Source organism: Anoplophora glabripennis, unplaced genomic scaffold, assembly GCF_000390285.2.
Source record: "Anoplophora glabripennis isolate ALB-LARVAE unplaced genomic scaffold, Agla_2.0 scaffold804, whole genome shotgun sequence".
In the NCBI taxonomy this organism is placed as follows: domain Eukaryota; kingdom Metazoa; phylum Arthropoda; class Insecta; order Coleoptera; family Cerambycidae; genus Anoplophora; species Anoplophora glabripennis.
The window spans coordinates 105367-129934 of NW_019416921.1; the positions used below are offsets into that span (position 1 = coordinate 105367).

The window sequence follows — 24568 nt, forward strand, 5'->3', positions numbered from 1 at the left end:
TAATTTGTTGGGACACTTCTTTAAATCGTTTTGAGAAAAATTGATCTTTCATCAAATTTATTTTAAATCTTTCCTAAAATTTAACACTCTCTGTGAATCGATTCCCCAGCTTGTTCAGACCATACTCCTAAGCCATCGTTGTTTAAGAGCACAATTGCTTGTTTCAAATTATCTAGAATAACAAGGATTTTGACGATTTGAGAAACATCTGTGCTTTTTAAAGCATTACGGAGTTCATTAATATTTTTCAAATGGAGAAGAGACATGGATGAAGAGACATTTTATTTCTCAAACAAACTGCTATAATCGATATTTAGATAAACATATTTGATGACACCTGCAATTGGAAAAAGAAAATCTACGATGCTAAAAAAAAGCTTATATGTGTTTGATATTTCAATTTTCCGTATGTGGGTAGCAAAGCGCCATCTAATTACAATCAATATAACTATATTTTCTTGGGGATAAATTATACAATACGTATGGTACATGTTAGATTAAAAAAAATATATAGAATTGTCGTAATTAAAAAAAAACTTGCGCGCACGCCCGTGTGTGTATGTGTGTGTGTGTTCATATTTTAAGTTATTATTTATTTAAAATTTATTACTTATACAAAATTTAAGACATTATCTATTCAAAATTCCATAAGAATGTTTTTAACCATAGTAATTCTTACCTATTGTGATATTTCATAAAATTTTCCTATAAAAAAAAAACAAAAATTAGAATATCTTGCAAACAGGAGCAGTTATTATTTCAATTCAAACTGCTTTTGACTCTATTTTCAAGTACAAATATTTTTCCGCTTTCAGTTTTTGTCATCATTTTTATGCAATTTAAAGTTGCTTCCTGCCCACCGTGACAACTATTAATATACGTCCGACGCCTTACTACGAAAACATACTACCTCAAATTTAGCTTGGAAAACCTAGCTAAAATTGTACTTGGAAAAGATGCTACCTAAAATTGTGTGTGTAAATTGTGTATGTATTATAATTTGTTATTTCAAAAAACGTTGAGTAATATACGTGTTGCAGCGTACTGCATATTATTCTATTTTTTTAATTAACAATCCGAGGTAGCATGTTTTCCACACAATTTTAGGTAGCATCTTTTCGTAGTACAGTTTTAGCTAGTAGGTTTTCCAAGCTAAATTTAAGCTAGCATGTTTTCATAGTACAACAATAACTTCAACAGATGTCACATAAAGAAAGATGTTAAAATACAAAGGGCACAGATTTTTTCCGGAACAGGTGCTGCAACTAAATAAACACCTTTGGTCTCATGGATTACAAAAATATACAGTGAAATCTCCTTTAATTGTCATCCGCTACAAACAGGCACTTCTTGTGAGCAGATAGTTTTGCCTGGTCCTGATAGCTTTCCATAAGAATAGCATTTCTTCAGACAGACTCTCTTTTAAGAGGACATAGATTCTAACTTTCTAATATTTTTAGGATAATTTTTTTCCTGATTCGAGAACAAAAATGAATGAGAGCGAATATTATCAAAACAAGCACTTAAATTTTTTATGATGAATCTTTGCTGTTAATTAATAATAACTGAATTACATATTTCGACGGTTAGAGGTTAAGATCAGCTGCTAGAAAATTTCGGCCTTAGTCACTAGTTGTTTTTGATTTTTGGTTTATTTTGTTTCTTCACTCTTTATTTGGTACAAATTCGTATTAAGACCTTTCGTTAGAAAACCCTCTAGATGTAGGTTTGCTATAAGTTTAAAAATTATGAGGTTGCACATGCCATGCTAGTATCTTTAAAAAGGTATTACTAAAATTATACTTACAAATGGTTAAAAAGACTCATAATAACTCCAAACAACATGTGAATAATACCAATAATAATTGATATTTTCATCTTAAAGGAGTTCTGGAATATGATTTTATTCTCAGCCAGTTGCCAAACCGGGTCCAGTCCAATAGGATATGGATTCCCCGAATAGTCATGTGTGGTCATTGGATTTAGAGTATAATCTGAGCCAATAGTCTTCAGGTCTTCCTTTGTGAGATTAGCTACTCTCCAACTAGATCCAAATATATTCAGTGATTTAGAAAATACATCGTTATAGATCAAACCAGTATACATCGAGAACATACCCATCAATAATATTATATATCGACCTCCAAAAAATATATTCCAAATCTGTAAAAAATGTATATAATTTTTAAGAATACCTGGGATTCACATAAAACACTGGTTCTATAATTTGATAATAGATTTTCCATTCCGTAAAATATTTGTTTCAAAGAAAATGATGGATTGCTGAAGAAAAAAATTGGTGGTTTATCCTAATCATCTTAAAATATTAAATATATTGAGAATACATTACATATTATTTTCAAGAGTAAGACTTAGCCACAAATCCGTTAAAGCTTTGCTTTAATGTAATTAGTCAAAGATAGCAACCTTTATATTATAAAGAATGTTAGGTTTAGTACCTACATTAATAAAAAAAAATGTCTATTTATTGTGAATGTAATTTTAATTCTGTGTGTTGCCCAAAGATAAATTTGTTTAAATTCAGCTCCAAATATTCAACATAGAGCAGAAGTTTTACAAATTTAAAAATTATGAGTTTCAACTATACAGGATGTCGATCGATATCTAGGAAAGTACTGCTTCCAAAAATTTGAAAATTTAGCAACATGACAATGTCCCTATGGCGAACATAATTAAAATAGCTAGAACTCTCCAGCACTTCTGGTTATAACGGAAGTCGACACCAACTTTGTTATTTTAAATGGAACACCCCATATAATACTGCATTTTCGTATTCTATGGGAAATTTCAGGGTAACTTTATTAAATATTCCCTTTACCTCGGAGTTATAGATTTTGAAATAAAAATTTTTAAAGAAAAAATTTTACAGATGCAAGGGTCCACGGAGATGCTAGGTATCTCTTTTCAGGAGCATGATATCAAGCGGATTTTTGGTATCTGTAAAGGGCATAGGTAACGCTAAATTATGGTATACCAACAAATTAAAACATTTAATACTAGTTGTTTCATTTTTGCTGTTACATTTTGATAACTTCAAACAACTATATCTTTGTTAACTTAAATGGAACATCCTGTATTTTTTTATTCTGCCACTTGCAGATTGAAATTTCCTTTCAAGCCATATTGGTGTTTCTGGTCATGGCCAATTTGACAACAGATCTGATAAGAGAAAAACTGCCCAAAAAATAGAAAATTGCAAATATCTCTAGAAGTAGTAACGGCAACCCTAACAATGCTTATTTGGCTTGAAATTTAAATATGCATACGACAGAGTAAAAAAAATATAGAGTGTTCCATTTAAGTTAACATAGTTATAGCTGTCTGAAGTTATCAAAATGTAACAGCAAAAATTAAACATCTAGTATTAAATGTTTTAATTTGTTGGGACACCATAATTTAGCGTTACCTATACCCTTTACAGATACCAAAAATCCGCCTGATATCATGCTCCTGATAAGAGTTACTAGCATCTGCGCAAACCCTTGCATCTGTCAAATTTTTTCTTTAAAAATTAATATCTCAAATTCTATTAACTCCTAGGTGTAGGGAATATTTAATAAAGTGACCTTCACATTTCACGTAGAATACGAAAATGCAATAATATATAGAGTGTCCCAGTTAATATAATGAAATTGGTGTTGACTTCCGGTATAACCGGAAGTGCTGGAGAGTTCTAGATATTTTAGTTGTGTTCGCCCCAGGGACATTGCCATGTTGCCAAATTTTTCGGAGCAGTACTTTCCTAGATATCGGTCGATGCAGTTCACGGTGGGACACCCTGTATATAACTATAAATATCAGGCTTAAAAAAGTATTGAGTATCAGCTAATGGTTTTCTTATTCATAAAATGGATTCAATCCACAAGGCAGTTTGTTTTAATTTTATCAAAAACATATTTTCAGTGACTGGCCCATCATGATCAAGCAATATGTAAGGGAGAGAGTATGAGTCCATCGTCAAAGAACCACTGGAAAAAGTCAATCATTCTACTTTAATTGCATCCATCCTTCCAAATGACAGTTGTGGCAAAGCTTTTGTAGTCACTAGTGAAGATAACGACAGTAAACAATGGCAAAATCTTTGGAAGTACCGGATGTGACCAGTTGTAGAGGTGACACTTACGCTACCCAAAAAGTAGCATGGTACTTTAAATAATTATTTAAAATGAAAATAAGAAATAATCTAACAGTATTGATGAAAAAAGTAAAAACATCTATACTCCGCGGTCGAAATTATAGAGAGTGACTCATCGCTAGCTTTTGGACTAGTAAGGGGGATGAAGCGTGCCGGGAACAAAAATCCATTGGCGTATCTGCGTAAAAGGCAACAAGATATAGAAAATAATGAAAAAAGATAATAAAACATAACATCTAATATTTTTTTACGGTTTGCTATAACAGGCACTTTGATCCATTTTAATTATTACAGCATTTTAAAACGTCCAATTGTGTTTTTTTAATTTATAAACTTATTATAGCCATGGAATTAGACCCCTCGTCTACGCTTATGCTATGACTTTCTCAGGACGGGTTAAATTAAGTCCGTTTACATCCACTAAAAAAGCATTTCCCTATTCCCTACCAAGTGCAAAAGACAGAGATAGAATATAGATCGACGTTCAGTGTAACTCGGTCTCTAGACGATTATAGATTCTATCGATGTGCGTAGCGAGCGGCACAAAGATAAATAATATTGAACCGTATAAAAATCATTTTATATTTTATACGGATTATGGTAATAGTGTTTTTATATTATGTCTTAGTCACTCTCTATAATTTCGACCGCGGAGTATAATGTATAGAAATCATCAAATATTGTTAACTTTCAAAGAAAAACAACCCGGACAAAGATCAGCATGCAATTAGCCATGATAGATGAGATCTGACCTATTAGTTGCTTTTTCAAGTGGCCTTCTTTTTCAAAATGGAATTAATAGACATGAATACTAATGAATATTAAAATAATTATAGTTATATAAAACTTTTAGAAAAAATAGGCATCTTGTTTTACCTCAACTTTTCGAATCAAAATATATTTCACCAGGCACACAATTTTATATACTTTTTAACAGATACCCCTCTGTATTTTGACCCAAAGACAATGGAGCCATCAGAAATGCTCCATCACTTCAGGATTTTTCACAACCTTGAAAAATTGCTGAAGTTAAGATTTTGAAATTGAAGTATACAGACGTTTTATTAGTTAAAATAAATCCTTTTTATTTCTACACTTTTTTCTAAAATCCCTCTTTGTGGGGTTACAGCTATTTTTGACCAATTTTGAGCATTAAAAACTCTTCAAAAATGCATTTTCAACAAAAAAAGTGCAAGAATACAAAATTTTTATGTTGACCCAATTAATGTAAACTATAAACTAATAAAAAGGAATATACTGTAAGTCCTAAACCTAACGAAAGAAAAAAAAAACATAGCAAATAGAAATCCGGCAAAAAATCTTTTATTTTTTAATAGTGTGATTCACTTACTTCATTTTCAGATTTCTTTGCTGCCAGCGGCTTTTCTTTTAAAACCATCCAAGCTCCAAATGTTGCCATAATAAGTCCATGTCCGATATCACCAAACATTACAGCAAAGAGAAATGGAAAGGTTATAATGGTGTAAGGTGCAGGATTCATTTCCCTGTAAGAAGCAACACCATATGAATCTATAAGTGTCTGAAAAGCAGACGTAAACTTATTGGTGTTATTGTAAGTTGGCGGATCTTCTAATGTATCCATCCTATTTAATATGGGTGGCACTGAACTGCCACTGCGTTCCTAGAAGTTTTAGTTTTGATTACAACTATTGTAGGGTTCACTTTATAAGATGTATATTAAGTCAAATTTGATTTGTAAGAGTTCAGTTCTACTACATCAGTTTTTATTATACAGGGCGTCTGGAAACTGTGAGAAAAAAAAGGGTCATAAATACAAGGACCTGTAACATTTTTTAGAGAATTTAATATTAAAGGAGTTACATAATGTAATTTTTTTTTGGCACATTTATTATTGGTAACAAATTACACCTGCAAAAAAAATTAATATTTTAAAGCTCTAATGGACCTAAATAACCAACTATAATTGAGTACAACTTTTATTTGAGACTTTTTGAAAAATTAAATGATTTGCTATTAAAAACTTATAAAAGAACTTACAAACAAAATCTTTACATTACAAGTTGTTGCTAGTGATGTAACGAATATTCGCATTAGCGAATATTTGAATATTTCTTGACATTTGCAAAATTCATGTAAATATTTTGCGAATGTGAATATCAGAAAGAAAATCATATTAAAAAAAAATGTGTAAATATTAAATAAGTCAAAAATGAATTTCTTAGCATTTTTATTTGAAAAATTTTTTCTTTTTTAAAAAATAACTAAAATTTTTTCGCTAAGATAACCTTGCAATTGTATATTATTTCTTTCATCAGCCTTTACTTTAACATTAGGTAATAAAAATTTATATTTTTATGCTAGGGGCCACGCCAACCTGGGGGGTGCAAGAGGTGCGTGGCATTTGGGCCCCATGTTCCAGGGGATGACAAAAGACACCATTGGTTAGTAGAAGATGTGATATATGTATATTAATCCAGAAATGAGCAGTTTTAGAATATTTATTTAAAAATTACTTGATAAGTGTATGTCTCAAATTATCCGTGGATTTGAGAATATTATTAACCATATATGCAACGGTAGCCTCTAGCGAGAGATCTTTCTCAAAATTAAAGATAATAAAAAATTACCTGCATTCTAGTATGACATAAGATAGACTTTCTCATTTAGCTATAATAAATATAGAAAGTCAAATTTAAAAAGAACCTAGATATGTCTGATTTGGTTGAGGAATTTGTAAGGCCCGAAAAATTATTTTTTGAATAATGACTGAAGATACTATTTAAAAAATGAAGTCAGTAATACTGACACCTGAGCATCATTTTATGCATTCCTGTTATTTTTATACCTGTATTTTGTATTATAAATGTATTTATAGTTCTGTTACTTATGAAAACTATTTTAAGTTCCTGTTCCTAGCTCTTTCTTGCTTTTTAACATTGTTTTTTGTTAATTGTTGAAAAAAAAAATTTATTTATTATTAATATACAGGGTGATTCACAAATGGTGACTAAAAATAAAACCTGGTATTCTTTGGTTAATTTTAAGAGGATTAAGTTTTTATCTAGGACGCTCGTTAAATAGGTAAAGGGTGTTAAACTTCAAAATCTATTTTTAATTTTTTAAAATAATTTAAAAACTAGTAAATGAAATAATTTGAAATTGGGCACATGTATTTTCATGTAAACATTGTCCAAAATCTTAGGGCTTTTCCTAAAATTTACATGCTCCAGTGGCAGATATAGGATATCGGTGACATATTTTTCTAAATAAAATAGTACACCACTGCTTTACGGTAACAACCATGATATTTTCGGATTCGTCTTTCAATTTTCTACAAATTACTACTCTGTTATGTTTTTTGAAAAAAAGCCTGTTTTTTGAGTAAAACATAAACGAACTGAGAAAGCACTTCGATATTCAAATATAATGCTTTTTAAAACTACATAGTGGCTGTGATAGCAACTTTGACATTCTGAGCGGTTAGAAGAGAGAATAATTAATGCAACAATAAATTTCGAACAAATTACATTTTCGTTACTAAAAAGGTGTCGCACCTGTGTTCGTGGAAATGGAGTTTTTTTGAGCATTTATTCAAATAAAATCATTAAAATGATGACTAATGATATTAATTTCTTTATTCGAATAAATAACCGAATAATTAGTGCTTGTCATGTCATTTAAGTAAGTGTTTTCAGTTAGTTTTTAAGTTTTACTCGAAAATCAGGTTATTTTCGAAAAACATGAGAGTAGTAATTTGTAGAAAATTGAGATGAATCTGAAAATATTGTGGCTGTTACCGTAAAGCAGTGGCGTACGATTTTATTTAGAAAAATATGCCACCGATACCCTGTATCTCCGCCACTGGAGGATGTAAATTTTAGGAAAAGCCCTTAGATTTTGGACAATGCTTATAAATACATAAATACAAGTGCCCAAAATTTCAAATTATTTCACTTTCTAGTTTTTAAATTATTTAAAAAATTATTTTTTGAAGTCTAACATCCTGTATCTTTTTAACAAAGCGTCCTAGATAAAAACTTTATAGGAAAGATTCACCCTAATATTCATCAAAGAATACGAGGTTTCATTTTTGGTTACCATTTGTGAATCATCCTGTATATTTCCATATTTATTTTATTGCTACATTATGCTGCTAGGGCGTCAGCAAAAATTCCGCACCCTGGCAGCAGCTACCCTTGGTGCGGGCCTGCCAATACTTTAATATTATTTTCACTTTCAGTGTTATAAATAAACTTCTTTTAAAAATCAAAAAAAAAGTTATTTAAACAAACAAAAAAGTTATTCTTTTCTTTTCCTTCTTGTTTATTTTTAATTTTTAGCAAGTCAAACTGGAGTAGGGGAATATTAAATTTCAAAAATAAAAGATTTGAAGCCTTCTCTCCATCAAGTCATCATGTAATCAAAATCATGTAAACATGTTCAGATACACCTTGTTTTCGAGGGTTTGAAATGAAACTTTACTGAAATTAAATTATTTTGATAATAAGGTTCAAGTAAGTTTAGTCAGTTGTAATGCTTTAATTAAGAAAATCATATTTATCGTATTTTCATTTCTGTATCTAGAGAAATACGATTCTTTCAAAATGGTTAAAACATCTCTTTGCATATGAGTAAAAAAAATTGACACAAAGGTCAACTGTAGAGGATTTTTAGATGATAAGATATATTTCTGGCACCAGAAATGGATAGAGCTGAAAATTTTACGTTAAGATAAATTATCTTTATGTTACGGATCAAAGTGACCCTAAAGAGTTATTTTAGGGTCACATAAGGTTTTGAATAAGAATTTGAGATATTTTTCGGGACAGCACTTACGACGAAAGATTTTGGTTGACAGTTTTATGGTTTGATGGGATCATACGATTATGATCTTGACTATGACTTAGAGGTCAAGTTTGAAGGTTCTTTGAAGGTCATATCAAGTTACGAAATAGGCGAATCCTGTTTGCACACTCATTAAGTTATGGCGAGATCGCTATATCCCGGCCAGTCACGACAAGGTCATTATGACTCGGCCTGCCGGGTCGAAGCGATCCTGCCTTGACTGGCTGGGTCATAAGGATCTTGCCCTAACTTAATGGGGCTGTAAACAGGGTTCGCCTTCAAAGAATTTTAAAGCTTGACCTCTAGGACATGGTCAAGGTTATCATCATATGATCCCATCAAATCATAAAACTTTCAACCAGAATCTTTCATAGTAAATACTGCCCTGAAAAGTATCTCAAAATCTTATTCAGAACCTTATTTGACCCTAAAATAACCCTTTAGGGTCACTTTGACCTGTAACATAAAGATATATCTGAACATAAAATTTTCCGCTATATACATTTCCGGTGTCAGAAATGTATCTATCATATCTAAAAATCCAAGTTGACCTTCAAATGACATTCTACGGTCGACCTTTGTCAGAACCCTATAACTTTTGTCTAAATTTTTCTTGAGTGCTTCCCTAAGAAGATGTTACAATGCATTGGTTAATAATTATAATATATTAAACTGGCTTAATTAAATTTATTCGAACTTCATTATAAATCACTTTAAACAAGCTAATTAGAAAAATTTGCAAATATTATAAACATTTTTTTCTTAACAGTAGGATTGAGCTCCCAAACAAAATTTGATTTTTTAGAAATCTATATAGTGTCCACTACCAGATGTGTACTTACAGTTCCTCTGCGAAGTGCCAGTTGAATATTTTCTAAATCAAGAACAGGAACCCAACATTCAGCAATTAAACACTTTTGGGTAACATCCAAATTAAATAAGTTTAATGTATGATAAATAGCCTTAATTTTACGAACTTTAACAAACCAATTCTTGATATTTTTGGCTGCAGCAACTAAGACCCTATGACGATGGTCTTGTGTTTGTCCTAGAACCTATATAACATTGAAATTAATAAAATTTTTAAAACTAAATACATTTACGATTATCACTGCAGTAGTATCAAATAAAATTAAGCATTACAATAGCAAAATGTTTAAAAATTTTAAATAAAAATACTAACTGTATTAAGATCCTCAATTCGTGTCATAACACCCATTGCCATTTCCCTGCGATCCGCAGGAGCTTCTGGGCATGGATAAAGTGTTGCTCTAAATCCTTCACAAATTTTCTTTACTCTTGTTTTTAGTTGATCTCCTTGGAAAAATATAATGAAAACAGACTTGTAGACTTGATCACTCTAAAAAAAAATGGACTATAAAACATTTATACTATGGAAAAATGAAAGTACTTACAGTTGATGGGTCCTCTAAGGGAGTTTCAATTTCTGCTTGACGTAAAAATACATTTCCTCGACAAGCTCTCCATAACATTCGTTCAAAAGCAGGAATACGTTCTCGCAGTATAACCCCAGCAACAAAACTATATACATATACATAAATATGGTTATTTCAAATTGAAGAAATTTGATAAAACATAAAGCATCTTTTTTTTTAGAACATACAGAACTGCAGATTTAAAAGTAATTTTTTTAAAAAACAAGTTATTTGTATGAAAACATAATTTTAGGTGTCTACTATTAAGTATTTATGAACTTGTTTTTAAAACGATTTTTATAATTAATAACCGAAGTTATACACTAAAAATGGCAATGAAAGATAAATAACTATTTTTGACTAATATCTCACCATAAAATTTGCAGTTCTGGTCAAATCTGTGTTGTTCTTACCAGCACATTATTAAAATTTTTATCTCTTTTTAAAAGGTCAAATCAAATAATTTTGTACACTACACAATTCCACATAAAAGGCAAAACAAAAGGTAAGCATTATTTAACAAAAAGATAAATGCTTGCTACTAATCTACAAACTACATAGAGCAGCACAAGTAAAAACTAACAGGTTAACCAAAATATAATTAGGCACGTTAATTACATTTTGGCTGCAGCATAATTCACATTTAAATATAAATTAAAATAATACAAATGTACTGACCATGGAAAGTACTCCTCTGGGTCAAAATCTTTTTCCGGAAAACTGTTCAAGTAAAAGTTTTTACGTTATAAATTGACAATTGTGAGTAAATTATGAAATGTATATTTATGTACTAAATACATATGATGTGGAATTAAACAAATGTTCTAAATTAAACTGGTTATCAATAAAAAGGATAACTGTTAAGTATTTTGTGTTATGTTAGTATAACTTAAAACAGAACAGAAAATAAAAAGTCAATCAATGTGTGTGCAGCTAGATCAATCAGATCATCCCCCAAATTTTGAAAAAAAAAAGAAAAGAAAAATAAAGGAATTAAAAAAAAACAAATAACCAACTGAAAAACAGCATTTCATAACGCGGTCTTAATTACACTGTTACAAAAATTTGTTTGAAATTATCCAACGCAACGCAAGGTTTCAGATATTGGTTTAGCTGTTCACACTTTTAATGAAATAAATGATAGGGATAAAGGATAAGGTATATTTTATATTGTCATTGAGAAACTAAGATACTTTACCAAGTTGAAAACTAAAAAAAAAACTACTACTAACTTTCAGCATTTTATCAATTACTTTCTAAAATTTTATAAATCCTTTTGGGATAAAGACTAGTTCATTTTTGGCTTGAAGGAGATATAGTTTAGCATGTCAGTCCCCTACTCCAAGATATTAAATTTCAATTTGGATCAAGTGGTAACTCATTAAAAATTCTTCCAATTATGTATGTATTGTATAAAATTAGATTCATTTCTGACAATAGAGATCATAAATTTTACTTGCAAGTTTTATAAAAACCTTTTTAAAATACATAATATGATTTTTATTTATTCGAATAGATAAAATTGATAATGATTAACAGTAAATATAGATTAGGTTATTAATTTATGAATCACTCTCATTTGAACTTCTTTATAATATAAATTGCTCCACCTATTTCATATAAATAAAAATATATCATTCCTGACAGACAATGTAATAAGGAATTTAGCTTGGATAAAAACTTGTCAATACATTTGTTAACCAATAGATTGTTTACGACAGCAGTACCTATTAAAAATCCTCAAAATAGTTTTATCTGTTTTTTTTTTTAATATATATGTACATAGCATAGCGCAATTACTACAAACATTGAAATGACCAATATGTGATATAATAAATTTTGCACTAATTTTTCTATACTAATGGCATCTCTCTCTCTCGACCTTGTTAAAACAACAAGAGTGGGACTTCTTGGGGGTTGCCAACTTTTATTTTCTTATTTTCAGGAAAAATCAGCTAAAAATTCAGAACAAGGGCAAAACCTTAGGGAAATTTTTTATTTGCCTTATGAATGAATCGATCGACATTATATATTTTTAATTATAGAAAAAAGAAGTGCAAAAATATACAATTTTTTTTCTTTATCATTTTAAAACCTATCTGCCACAAAATAGGCAACAAACTTTAAAGGATTCAAATAAAACAATAAAAATACGTTTTTTTTTTTGGGTTAAGATCAAATAAAACTAAATATTAATATATAACAAACTAAATGAGAAGATAAAAAAAAGAGATATTATGATGTGAATTTTTTTAATATGCATTTCTGTTAGCTTTTTTAAGTTAATGCAAACGCTATTTATGAAAAGTTGAGAAACCGGCAGTTTTAGTCAGGATGCGATTGCCGAATGGTGCAAGTCTTGTGTATGTTGGAAAAATATACTTGTGTAAAATTAAGGGCATTTGACGTCCTGTAAAAAGTCTTGGTAGAACGTAGGACAATTGACGAAAAATTAGCTCAAATACTAGTAATAAGAAAAAAAAATTTTAATACAAGTTTTGCAGCACAGGCGACAACGTGTCGGTTTTATGAAGTTATAATTTTTTTTATTAACTACTGTTTAGTTGAGTCGTAGATGTATGTCCTAATTTAGGCAGAATTTTATAACGATTTCAAATTTAAAGTATAAATATTAAACACTGTTTTTTTTTTTAAAATGACTTTTTATATTGCTTCCTGGAACTTTATCACCTGTAAATGACTTTATCAGTACCTACATACTAGTTTTGATTATATGATTCAACTGTTAAAAATTCTTTTATTTTCCAGGCCTCCTATAACTGTTTATTAGATTTTCTGACTTGCATATCTTTATGACAGTATTCTAGGTCCGAACTCCATATACATATTTTATATTATAATAAAACAACTTAGTTTTATATTGTGAACATTGCAGGTAGGTACTATAAATTTATAGCATTTATAAATCTGACAAATTATTTAAACGACAGCTAAATCATTTACATTTAACAATTTTTGTCCCAATTGTTTAATAAACTGGATATGAAATTGTTGCAACTTATTGGTTAAATTTAAAGCTACTAAATAAGAAAGGTAAGTACTATTAAATAGAAGTATTTTGTGTTGAAACAAAAATTTGAACATGTTTTTTTTAATTGAATACTAATTTTTATGATGGGTCTTAATTATAAAAAAAGATATGGTCATTATACATGCCACATTACTAGAGCTGTCATAATTGGCCGCGCATCAAAGGCGTGCGGTGCGTATCATCAACATAAAATAAAGTGAACAATGATTATAAGATTTATGTCATTGTATCATTGAAACACGTAAATTGTTTTACGCATCGTTGCCATCGGTTCCACAGTCTGGATGGGATCCGTTATAGATCGCATCAAGTATGTTTCTACCCTTGTTTTAGCGAAACTGACTCGAGGCGGTCATAAAATATCTTAAATCTGAAGAGAACGACCGTTCGACATCTACTGATGTAATATTTACATAATTAAATAATCTACTTCCAAGCTGGCCCGACATGGTAATTTCCACTCGGGGTTGTATTTATTGCAATAGGAATGAAATGTTTTATATCTATATCAAATGGTAGGTTACATGCAAACAGTATGGTTTTTGTTTTTTTTTTATATGTATGTTGTACACTGTTTACGAGTAATACTTATTACTTTATATTAATATTTATTTTAAAGGTTTTTTATACATATACTCGTACAAGTATGTATATACTAAGCTACATTATTGTTTATATTCTATTAGTAAAAGAAAGTTATTACTCGTTGTTTAACTTTCCCTAGGACATGCACTTTAAATAACACTTGAGTGCCGCTTTGTTGGACAAATTTACTACTGATAAGTTGTGATGTTGACTTGAGTACATAATTTATTACTCCTTGCTTTTTTTAAACGAAGGGAGCAGCTGAAATAGGTATTTTTAGAACTTGTTATTTTTCTTTACTTTCATAAAATTCTTTTCTATTTCAAATAATATATCTGTTTTGTTGTCCACCTGAATAGTTTTTATATGTTAATAATTTTATAGCTAGTTACCGGTACTAACTACGCTCGATATAATTCCACACAATTATGCAACAAAAGACAACTAAAATCGTGAAAGAAACCGTTCGATTACAGGGAAATCGGCGACTAAACGACAGTTAGACAACTCGCGTGGCTGACTGACGGCGCCAATGGCTAGCGGACCGATTGTGACAGCTCTACACATTACACTTGCAGCATGTTCTAATAACAGTATCTTTCCTTCCATTAAACGTAGAGCTATAAAACCTTATATCATATTGTAATCATGAAAGAGTATTCTATTCAGATATGAAATAATATAGTGCGTTTCATAAAAAAAATGTTTACTTTAAAAAAAAACTATCTACAAAATTGATTTTATCATAAAATATTTATAAACAATCGTCAGCTTTTTTTTTAGCATTTTTTCTTAACTTAAAAATTGAAAATTGAACTGGGAGGTCATTTATATCCAACAATCTTATATAAATTAAAATAAAATAATAACTATTGCATTAATAATGTTACTAAAAATCCCCAAAATGATTTTTGTATTATAGGTAATATATCCTAAACAATCTGTTAAAAATTTGGTGTCAACATACAACAGGCTATAACTCCTGCAATACTAGCAGTACTCGTTACAATTGATGCTAACAAATATATTGGAATCTATCCAATTTAGCTCTATAAAGGATGTTTTATTGCAGCGGAATGTAAAAACAGTTCTTTTCGGTGATATATTCTGTTTAAATAAATAAATAGAGAGGGGATAATATTAACTGATGTTATCCTTGGATAATGAATGAAACATAAATATATCTAGTTTTTAGAACAAATGTTTATATGTAAGGAATACAGTTAATATGGAAGATATATTAATGAGTAATGAGAGCTACTGTAGAGTTAGAAGATTGATGAGGCAATGATACATACCCCAATTGCACGGGGCCTAGGGTGCTTTGTCGGGCTATACAGTCGTCACTAATGAGGGCCCTGGTCATAGACTCAGTGGGGTTTGCACCCCCCTCGTGCTGCTCAACAACACAACACATTAGCAAACCCAATGCGCCACCAGGAGTGATCATGACTGTTTTTACTATATTTTACATATTTTTCCCACTGTATTATGTTGCAATACGTAGATATAATTATGAAAATTAACTGAAATAAATATTTGAGAAGAAAGTTTTTTAACCTTTAAAGGAATATAGTACAACTAGTTTGAACTGACTGACTTATCAAAATCTGTTTTTCGATTGTTTACTGACTTGGTAAGACATTATTACTCAAAATGAATCTCAGCCATAATAGTTGATAATACTAAAAAACTCTTTTATATAAACTCTTAGATTCCCTTCATTTTGATATCAAAGCAATAAATTATTTTTATAGGATACCTCGTAATTTTGAATTTTCAATTACATACATATAAAAAAAATATGAAAATGAAAGAGAACGAGACATCTTGCATTATATTGTCAAATAGGAACTACTTCAATTGATTATTTTTAGACTGAATTAAAATCCGTAAATTGCACATAAGAAATGTACGAAGCATGAAGATAAGCATAGTATAACCAAGTTTACAGATATATTTATTCTGTAAACTTTGGTATAACAGTCCTTAAATATTTCACGTTCGTGTTCAAATTTTAAATGATTGTTACTCCAACTTCTATTTAGAGAAAAATATAATTACATTTAGCTAGAATCCAGTATATAAGTAAGTATATAAAAAAATTGAATGCTGCGTATCTGAGATATATACCAAATTTATGATATTTTTAGAGAATATCATGTATATTTTATTGTTTTCGAAAATCACCTATTTTTTCTAATTAAGTGTAATGTAACATAATAACATATTACATATTTGTTTTGACAGTTTGCACATTTTGGTTTATTTACTGACACTCCATAACAGATAAAATCAAGATTGCTGTGGAACTAGTGCGTGTATTCTTCTGCTGTTAAATTTGCTGAACCAACTTTAAATTATTAGAAAAGGTGTTCCATCATTCTGTTCTAGGACACTGTAAAGGACACAGGGTCCTATGTTTCCACCTTAAGTGTATTCAACATTTTCTTTCTTAAGTCATATAAGTCTTTAGGTCGTTCTTTGTTTATTTTATCTACCAGAATCCCCTACAGGAATAACTAAATGGGGGCAAATCAGGAGTTCTTGTAGATAAAATAAAATTGTCCCTTTTATAAGAGAGTTAAAATGATGTTGTTTAGAACAATAATAATGTGTTTGCTTTGACAATTTGCGTAATACTTTGTTTTATTTACTGTCAATGCAGAATGGACAACTATGTAAAATCCATAACTATGGTTATACAATGTGACAGTTTTAATGAGGTAATAATAGTTGTACCTGAATAAAACTATGCAATTATTTTTATAGTATTAAGGAGAAAAGCGGTGTTTTCGAGTGTTATGTTTTCTATGAAAATCAAATGCTAAAATGTGTTTTAGAATAACTCTATTCCATAATTCTCGTATAAAGGGTCAATTTTATGGTCTATAAGATCTACTGTTTTGACCCCTACATAGTTCATTCTATGGCTAATAACTTACATGATCTAAGGGTTATACAGGGTGTATCTAAATAACACCGAAAAAATTCAAGGGGCGATTCTCCGATGAAAATTAATAGGGAATTTTAGGAGGGGCGTAACTTTTCAGGGGAGGGTTTTTTCAAAAAATTTTATACCAAAGACCCCTATTAATTTTCATCGGAGAATCGCCCCTTGAATTTTTTCGGTGTTATTTAGATACACCCTGCATAATATTATGTGAATGACTCCGTTGGCTAAATTTATTGCTAAGTGATACTTTAAACCACTAAATAAAAACATTTCTGGTAGGAAAACTTTTGTCTAACGAAATGAAAGTGAGGTAGCCAAGCAGTTTGAAGATGTGCCAAAATAATTCTCCTCTGCGAAAACGTGGCAGCTAGAAAACATGTAACTAAATTTTATGATGGATTTTATATCGATTTAAACTTGCAGAATAGACGTTTGCTAATAGTACCAATATGTACTTACAATTTTTTCTTTTAATCCTGCAAAATTGAAATTTTGATTTGCTAATATTTTTTTTCTTTGATATTAACTAAAAGTGATTTTCATATTAGAAAATAAGTATACATTGTTGAATTTAATTTATCATGCTGCTGAACGTACTTAAAAGTACCGACAAAAAATGTATTTAAATATTTCACATACAAGCGCTATAATGGACAACAGTGGTAAAGTGGTATAATTTGTTACGTGAATAAAATATGTTAAACTTATTTTATAGTAGAAACAGTCATTTTACGATCAAAACTTATCAAAATTAACAAATATAAGCCAAAACCAAGCTTCTAATAATATACCTAGCATGAACTACTTAAATACATTACCATAATCCTAATATGAAAATTTTATGGTAAAATACGACAATACAAAGGGAGCATCATAATGTCACATACGTACATATGATAGGCTGCTATTATATACAAATGCAGACGATAAATGCCTGACTCTATCTCTCAATGTAGAAATTTCATTACAAAGAAAATTTATGGAGACGCATTTATTTACACGTACCTAGGGAGATATCGAGTCAGGTATTTAAAATTATAACCCCATATAATGTTTCACACATTTAAACTTGCACTAAGTAAGCCCATTTATAATACCCATTCAGTTAATAACACTGCAGTATCCCTCATCCTGTCAAAGTAGGGTAGTATAACATCACTTTGTACAAATTTAACACACACGCGCATATATATACATTTACTTTTATTATGCTCGATTTTTATCATACTCATGCACTGTGTTAGAAACTATTTGATACAATTCTGTAAAGTATTTATATAACAAATATTCATATTTGTATACAGAATTGGCTGTTTAGTTTAATGCAGTTAAAATCCATGCAAGAGGCATATATACTTCTTCACTTTATTATACTTTAATACGGATAAATTTTGTTAGAAATTATTTTTTTCAGGTAATAATACGAATGTATTACTGGCCAGGTTAATGAAATTTACGACACAGACACAAGCTTGCCTCAAAGTTGTCCGGTAGTTGACTGTGTCTGCCATGAAGATATAGTGCTGTAAGAACAACAAGATTTTTTGGATATTTTTGTATAGTTTTTAAGTTCTATATCTTGTTAAATTTCAGAATGCATTCTTTGAATTAATAAAATACACTTTTTATCATTAATGAAACATATTATTGTAATAATATTTAAATGTTAAAATAAATAAACTGTAAAATAAATTGTTCTAAACGAAAATATATTTTAAGTTTTTCAGATCGGTAAATGTGTAAATAAGTACATATATCTGATAAAATACCTTTGAAATATTCTTTAATCTGTATTGCAATATTTTAGATAGGATCAATTAATTTTCATAATTTACAGTAAGCCTTAATACAAACATGATAATATAATTATCAATATTTACTAAAACCATTAATTCCATAACAAATATTTTCCAGAATAAGATTATAAATGTGTCAAATGGAATTAATAAATAAATAATAAGAACCATCAGATAAAATATTTGTTTGAATTTATTTTCCATTGTATTAATAATTATTACCTAATTCATACCATGGCAAAGAAATGATGCATATTTTTAACGTTTACTTTCACATTAATCTGCAATAACAAATACTTCCCAAACTATTAACAAGATATAGAATTATCTCCAAAATTACAAATTAGCAATTTACCCCAGCTTGAGGGCCTGGCCCCCCGCGCGGAGGCCTTCTTCACCTAAAAGGGTCACTTGTTCTTCTTCGCGTGTCGGATCGGCCATCTGAGAAGAGGCATCTCGTTCAGCCTGGTGACACATTGCCTCCTACTAATTACCTAACCCTAACATCTACTACGCCACTGTCTTATTGGAATGTTTTTAGACATGGACATGTTTACCCAGAACCGGGCTGGAGAGATTGGAATGCACTTGTTTCTTAGAATGAATGGTAAGAAAATACAATTTTAAAAATCAAATATTTAAATTAATTCCAATGTTCCCGTCCGACTCAATTAGCTGATGAAGCGACACTAGAGCCATATAGGCTCACTGCTTTAAAAACAATTTATTCATATATTTAGAACAGTGTTAAATCGATGCAAAAATTATTAGTATGACGTCACAATATAATATTAATTAAGTGGTAAATAATTAGTGGTACAAAGCATTAGTTACGTTATTCAGGTACATACCAGTTAACATGATATATTTCATTCATTGAGACTGTAAAAAGATATCGTGTTATGTCTGAAATGAAACGAATATCTACCATTCAGTTACAGAATAATTGAAAAGACTAATTTCTTTAATACATATTAAAATATTAATCAATTGTTGGTAGCTGTTAGGTAATAGTAAATTAGAGCAATGCTCGAATTGATATACACGAGTTTTAATAATTTAAGTGCTGCTGGAGTCGTATTTTGCATAGAAAAACAAATTTAATATTATAACTCAAACAGAACAAATTTAACCATATATCATTTTAATATCCACTAAGTTTATGGCAAAATCAAAACATTATTTTGTTAATTGGAAAACATACCTACAAAAAAAAATTAAAATTCATTCGACCTTCAAACTATGAGGATTATCCAGAATCTAGAACCTGTTTGTCTACACAAGAAGCTCATGTGAAAACATGAGCTCTGGTCACTCTTATTGTTAGTTAGTGTGCATTAATGTACCGGGTGTACATAAAACGACATTTAATATGAACAGTTCTACAAAAAATTCGATCCAGAGCCAAACGCGCGCTGTTATATATTTTTTTTAAATTCTAAAACCTAAAACAAAAAATTCAAGTAAACATTGTCCAGCGAAAACTTATAGCTACCGTTTTTTGGTACAATAAAGTCGGTCACATACAGAAAGAGGTGCTGTACCGATTTCGCACCAGTTTTGGTTGTGGTTCATCATGAAGCTTCATTTACATAGGATTAGTGCGGTTGCATTGGTACTGTAGAAAAGTTCTTAACATGCATTGCAATAGTTCAGATAAATTTCACAGTAACGTAGTTGTACTGCAGAAGCTAGAAGCGTTTTAGCTTTTACTAATCCGTTACCACCAGTAATACAAGGACCAATCAGACAACATCATTTTTGACAGAACATCATAAAACAGTAAATAATACTAATTTTATGTAAACAGAGTAGATAATATTTATACCATTTATGCCATTGCACTAACGTTTATCTGAACGTTACTTAAGTAGCCGGCCGTAACGAAGCATCGCACTAGGCATTGTACCCTAGCATCACAGTGCCAAGCAGATATAACTACTGAATTAAATGCGTGAGGCCACAACATTGCCTTGCACAGTGAATCAAGTATTTTCAGACAGTATATTTTTAATTACCGAACAATTAGCTTGTCAAACACGAGTTTTTCCTCTTTATTGTTGGATAAAGATATTGCCTTGAATTCTACCAAAGAAGACAGTAAATTAAAATGTGGAGTCACTATGTGTGAACTCCCATCACCTTTATAAATATTTGAGAAAAGGTAATAAACGTTTTTTTTTCTTTGATTAACTTTTCTTCGTCTATCGTGCACTGTAAGATCTGAAAAAAATACTAAGCTCGATTTCGCTGTGGCTCAGGTGCGAGGTCTGGTGCAAGGAGAACTGCGGTGCGCTGTTATAACCACAGACAAATCAAATTCAATAGTTACATTTGCTTGGCATTGTGGTGCTAGGGTACAATGCTACGTACATACGTCGCTATGTGCCATGTTTCGTTATGACCATCTGCTAGGAATGCATGGGTAAATCAGCATAGTTCCAGGTTCCAGCCCATTTGATGCGGCATTATGAAGAAGCACAGTTTTGGATGTATTGCGTTCACAGTGTATTCTTTTGGTTAACTTTATCCCCCAGATGAATAAATGCAGATAGTTTCTGCCAGATCATTCGACCACTGGGATTCAAAATAACCGAAGAGTACTACTTACTAAGGATATTGTGTTTTCACAGAATGTTCGGCTGTCTGTAGGGTCAGAAATTAGACATCGTTGGACATACAGTCGGATTCACAATCGAGTGATTTTCATTTATTTAAAAAACATCATGTCTTGGATGGAAAACAGTTTGAAAGCAGTGACCATATAAATTAACAGCAAACAAGTGGTTGCGGGAACAGACGGAAATGTTCTACGATTTTCAGAATATAGAAACCCCACGTTACGAACAATTTTTAGCTTTAGGTAGTGGCTACGTACAAAAATAAGTTAATGTTCACAATGTATAAAAGTTAAATAGTTTTTTTTTTAACGCAAAACGGGTAATAGGTTCTGGATGATTTCGTACTGTGTGTAAAGCGGATTTTTATGTTAAATAATTTTTGCAAATTACAGATTAACAACTCATTGCAAGCATATTATTTACTTCATAATTGCATCGGTTTTGAGAAATTTAAATTTTGTTATATTTGATAAATAAGATTGCTCAATTTTGTTTGTATAATGTCTAAGTGTAGTTGTCATTTTTTATAAATTGCATGCATTGTTGGAAAACAGTGATTAATCACTAACAAGCAAGAAAAATATGGTTATTCTAATTTATAGTGGAGGCTAGAAGAGTATCTTGTACGATATTACATATTACTTGGGCGATTAAAAAAAACAGGGTTACAACTTTTTAATTGCCGATACAGGTATCTTCCTTATTTTAAGAGATACAGAATTAGGGAATTGAGGAAATATATGCAGAAATTTACGACGACCACGGATTCGTTTTTAAATTTAGAAAATTTCTAATACTTCCGAATATATTTCTATTTTTAGTCGTATTTCACGTTTTTCAAAATTTTAGGACAAAAATGTGTGGTCTGATATAAAATAATGTGAAGAATCGATGTTTGCTGTCAGTATTAATGTATCTCTAAAAATGTGTGCCGAGCGGTAGTTTATTATGGATTTTTGCTTCATTAGAACAAAAGGAAAATTCTCTTTATGAAGATGTATAATTTATGGGGTTTACATAAATAAATAATCAAGATATTGAATATAATTATAATTTTAATAAAAAAATCAAGTAGCCATTTAAACTTATAATTTAATATTTCTTACTTTTAATACTTTTTAGCACAACAATCTTTATTTACATATCAATAATAAGAACAACGCACAAAACAACATAAGCAAAACAAAATTAAATTATAAAACCATTTGGCGGTCCAGTTATTTGGCCGCTGAGAAATCCTGATTTGACCATCATGGATTTTTTTATGGCTATGTTAAAGATATACACAGCTATACACAAGGCGAACGAGGAAGAATAATTAAGAATAAATAGTTCAAGAGTGATAAACCCAATACCTCCTGACATGATTCAGTCGGTTACTCAGAGCATTTATGAGCGTGTGTAGAAGTGTATAAATAGTACCCAATGGTTATGCATTTCGAACATTTGTGATAAAATTTAAATTTACCATCGTTGCTGTTGTTATGTAAATAAAGGTTGTTGCGTTAAAAAGTATTAAAAATAAGAAATATTAAATTAATTTATAGAAAAAATTCAGATGCTTCACATGCAGAGCTGGGTAATTCCTGGTGAAATGTAATTAGCAATTACAATTCCCTTTTTTTTCCTGTAATTGTAATTGTATTTAAGTACTTTTTTTTATTAAAGTAATTTGGAATTGTAATTGCAGCAAAATTGTTATATGAATTGTAATTTGTAATTAATTATATTATTTGAACTATCGAATTACAAATTACTTCTATAAGTACAAATACTTTTTCCAATTACAATTACTTTTTCTAATAATTATAATTACTTTTAACATCATGCGTATTGCGTAATTGCGTACAGACTTGCAGACTTCTATTATTTCATTTGAGGAAAGCCTTGTGCCGCGTGAACAATAAAAAGTGATTTGGTGAATTAACCTCAGAATTAACAGAGTACATTTTATTTTATTATAATTATTATTAATTTAGAAAATATACGAAGTAAAAATATGTTGTCTGTAGCATCAAGTTTTATAAAAATATATATTATGTATCTGTGTTACTGCTCTTATTTTGAGTTGAGAAAACTTCTGGTTCGGTTACTCAGCCTTTTACTCGTACTTGTTCGATTCGTAATTTTTTTAATAATAATTATTGCTTTCCAGTCTACCCAAAACTACTGTATTCTATATTTTGCAAATGTACTAACAACCAAAAAAAAAGAGCATCGGGTTGAATTAATTACCTGACCAATAATATAAAATTATAGTATGAACTGAACTAGTTTAAATTATTAAATTAGGAATAAAAATATAAAAATTCTATATTAGAAAATGAATAAGAATAATCTTTTCATTTTAGTATCAATTCTAATAAATAATAAAACGCAATACATATTACACGACACTTTTAATTTAAATTTTTAACTTAACTTTTTCCTTTTTCTCTGTTTGGTCACTATACTTTATCATAAAAGTAATTAGAAAAGTAATTGCTAAATCCATTTTCCATGTAACTGTAATTAAATTAATATAATTCCTTTTTTAAAGAATATACTTTGTAATTGTAATTAGTTCCTTTTTTAAAAAAGTAATTTGTAATTGTAACTATTTTTAAATTACAAGTAATTACCCAGCTCTGTTCACATGACTACTTGACTTTTTTTATTACAATCATAATTATGTCCAATACAGGCTGATTCAAAATTCAGTACAAAGAATTTAGGGGCGTGTTTTTGAGGACCAAAAAAGACTTTTGTTTCCTATAAACGTGGATCCACAAATGCTTAGTTTTCGATATACAGGATGTTAAAGTTTTTTATTTTGTTCAATTTTTAAGAATAATTTCCAAACAAATTTGAATGTTGGCATAAAACTTGGGGTACGGGTGTTTTTTAGAATGCTAAATTTAAATTTGTAATTGCTTTTGACGCTGCTTGTAGAGGGCGCCACTTATAAGGGTACGCTTGAATTAAATTGGTCCTCACTTTTTTACTACCCTGTACATCGACGTTTCGTATTAGTACATTTATTCCCCTATCAATTTTAAGAAAAAAAAGGTATATACCTTTTCCGTGATAATGGCTGATGAGAGTTAAATGCACACCATATTTTCAAACTTCATTAACTATTTACGTGTAAAATAAAATT

The 24568-nt window shown here is 29.9% G+C and overlaps 1 protein-coding gene across 6 annotated transcripts in view; it reads right to left on the reverse strand.

Annotated features, from left to right (window-relative positions):
* LOC108915775 (V-type proton ATPase 116 kDa subunit a) overlaps window positions 1-24568 on the reverse strand; it is a 70064-nt gene that overhangs the window by 25761 nt on the left and 19735 nt on the right. For 2 of the 6 annotated variants that reach the window (XM_018721898.2, XM_018721897.2), the window contains 7 exons: window positions 15355-15452; window positions 11098-11139; window positions 10399-10525; window positions 10167-10343; window positions 9826-10038; window positions 5508-5798; window positions 1808-2163 (listed from right to left, as the gene is read on the reverse strand). In XM_018721898.2, the coding sequence (XP_018577414.1) occupies window positions 1808-2163; window positions 5508-5798; window positions 9826-10038; window positions 10167-10343; window positions 10399-10525; window positions 11098-11139; window positions 15355-15452 (1304 nt within the window). Of the gene's footprint in view, window positions 1-1807; window positions 2164-5507; window positions 5799-9825; window positions 10039-10166; window positions 10344-10398; window positions 10526-11097; window positions 11140-15354; window positions 15453-19163; window positions 19274-24568 lie in introns of all 6 variants that reach the window. The other 4 variants (XM_018721899.2, XM_018721902.2, XM_023455684.1 and 1 more) reach the window with 4 other exon arrangements.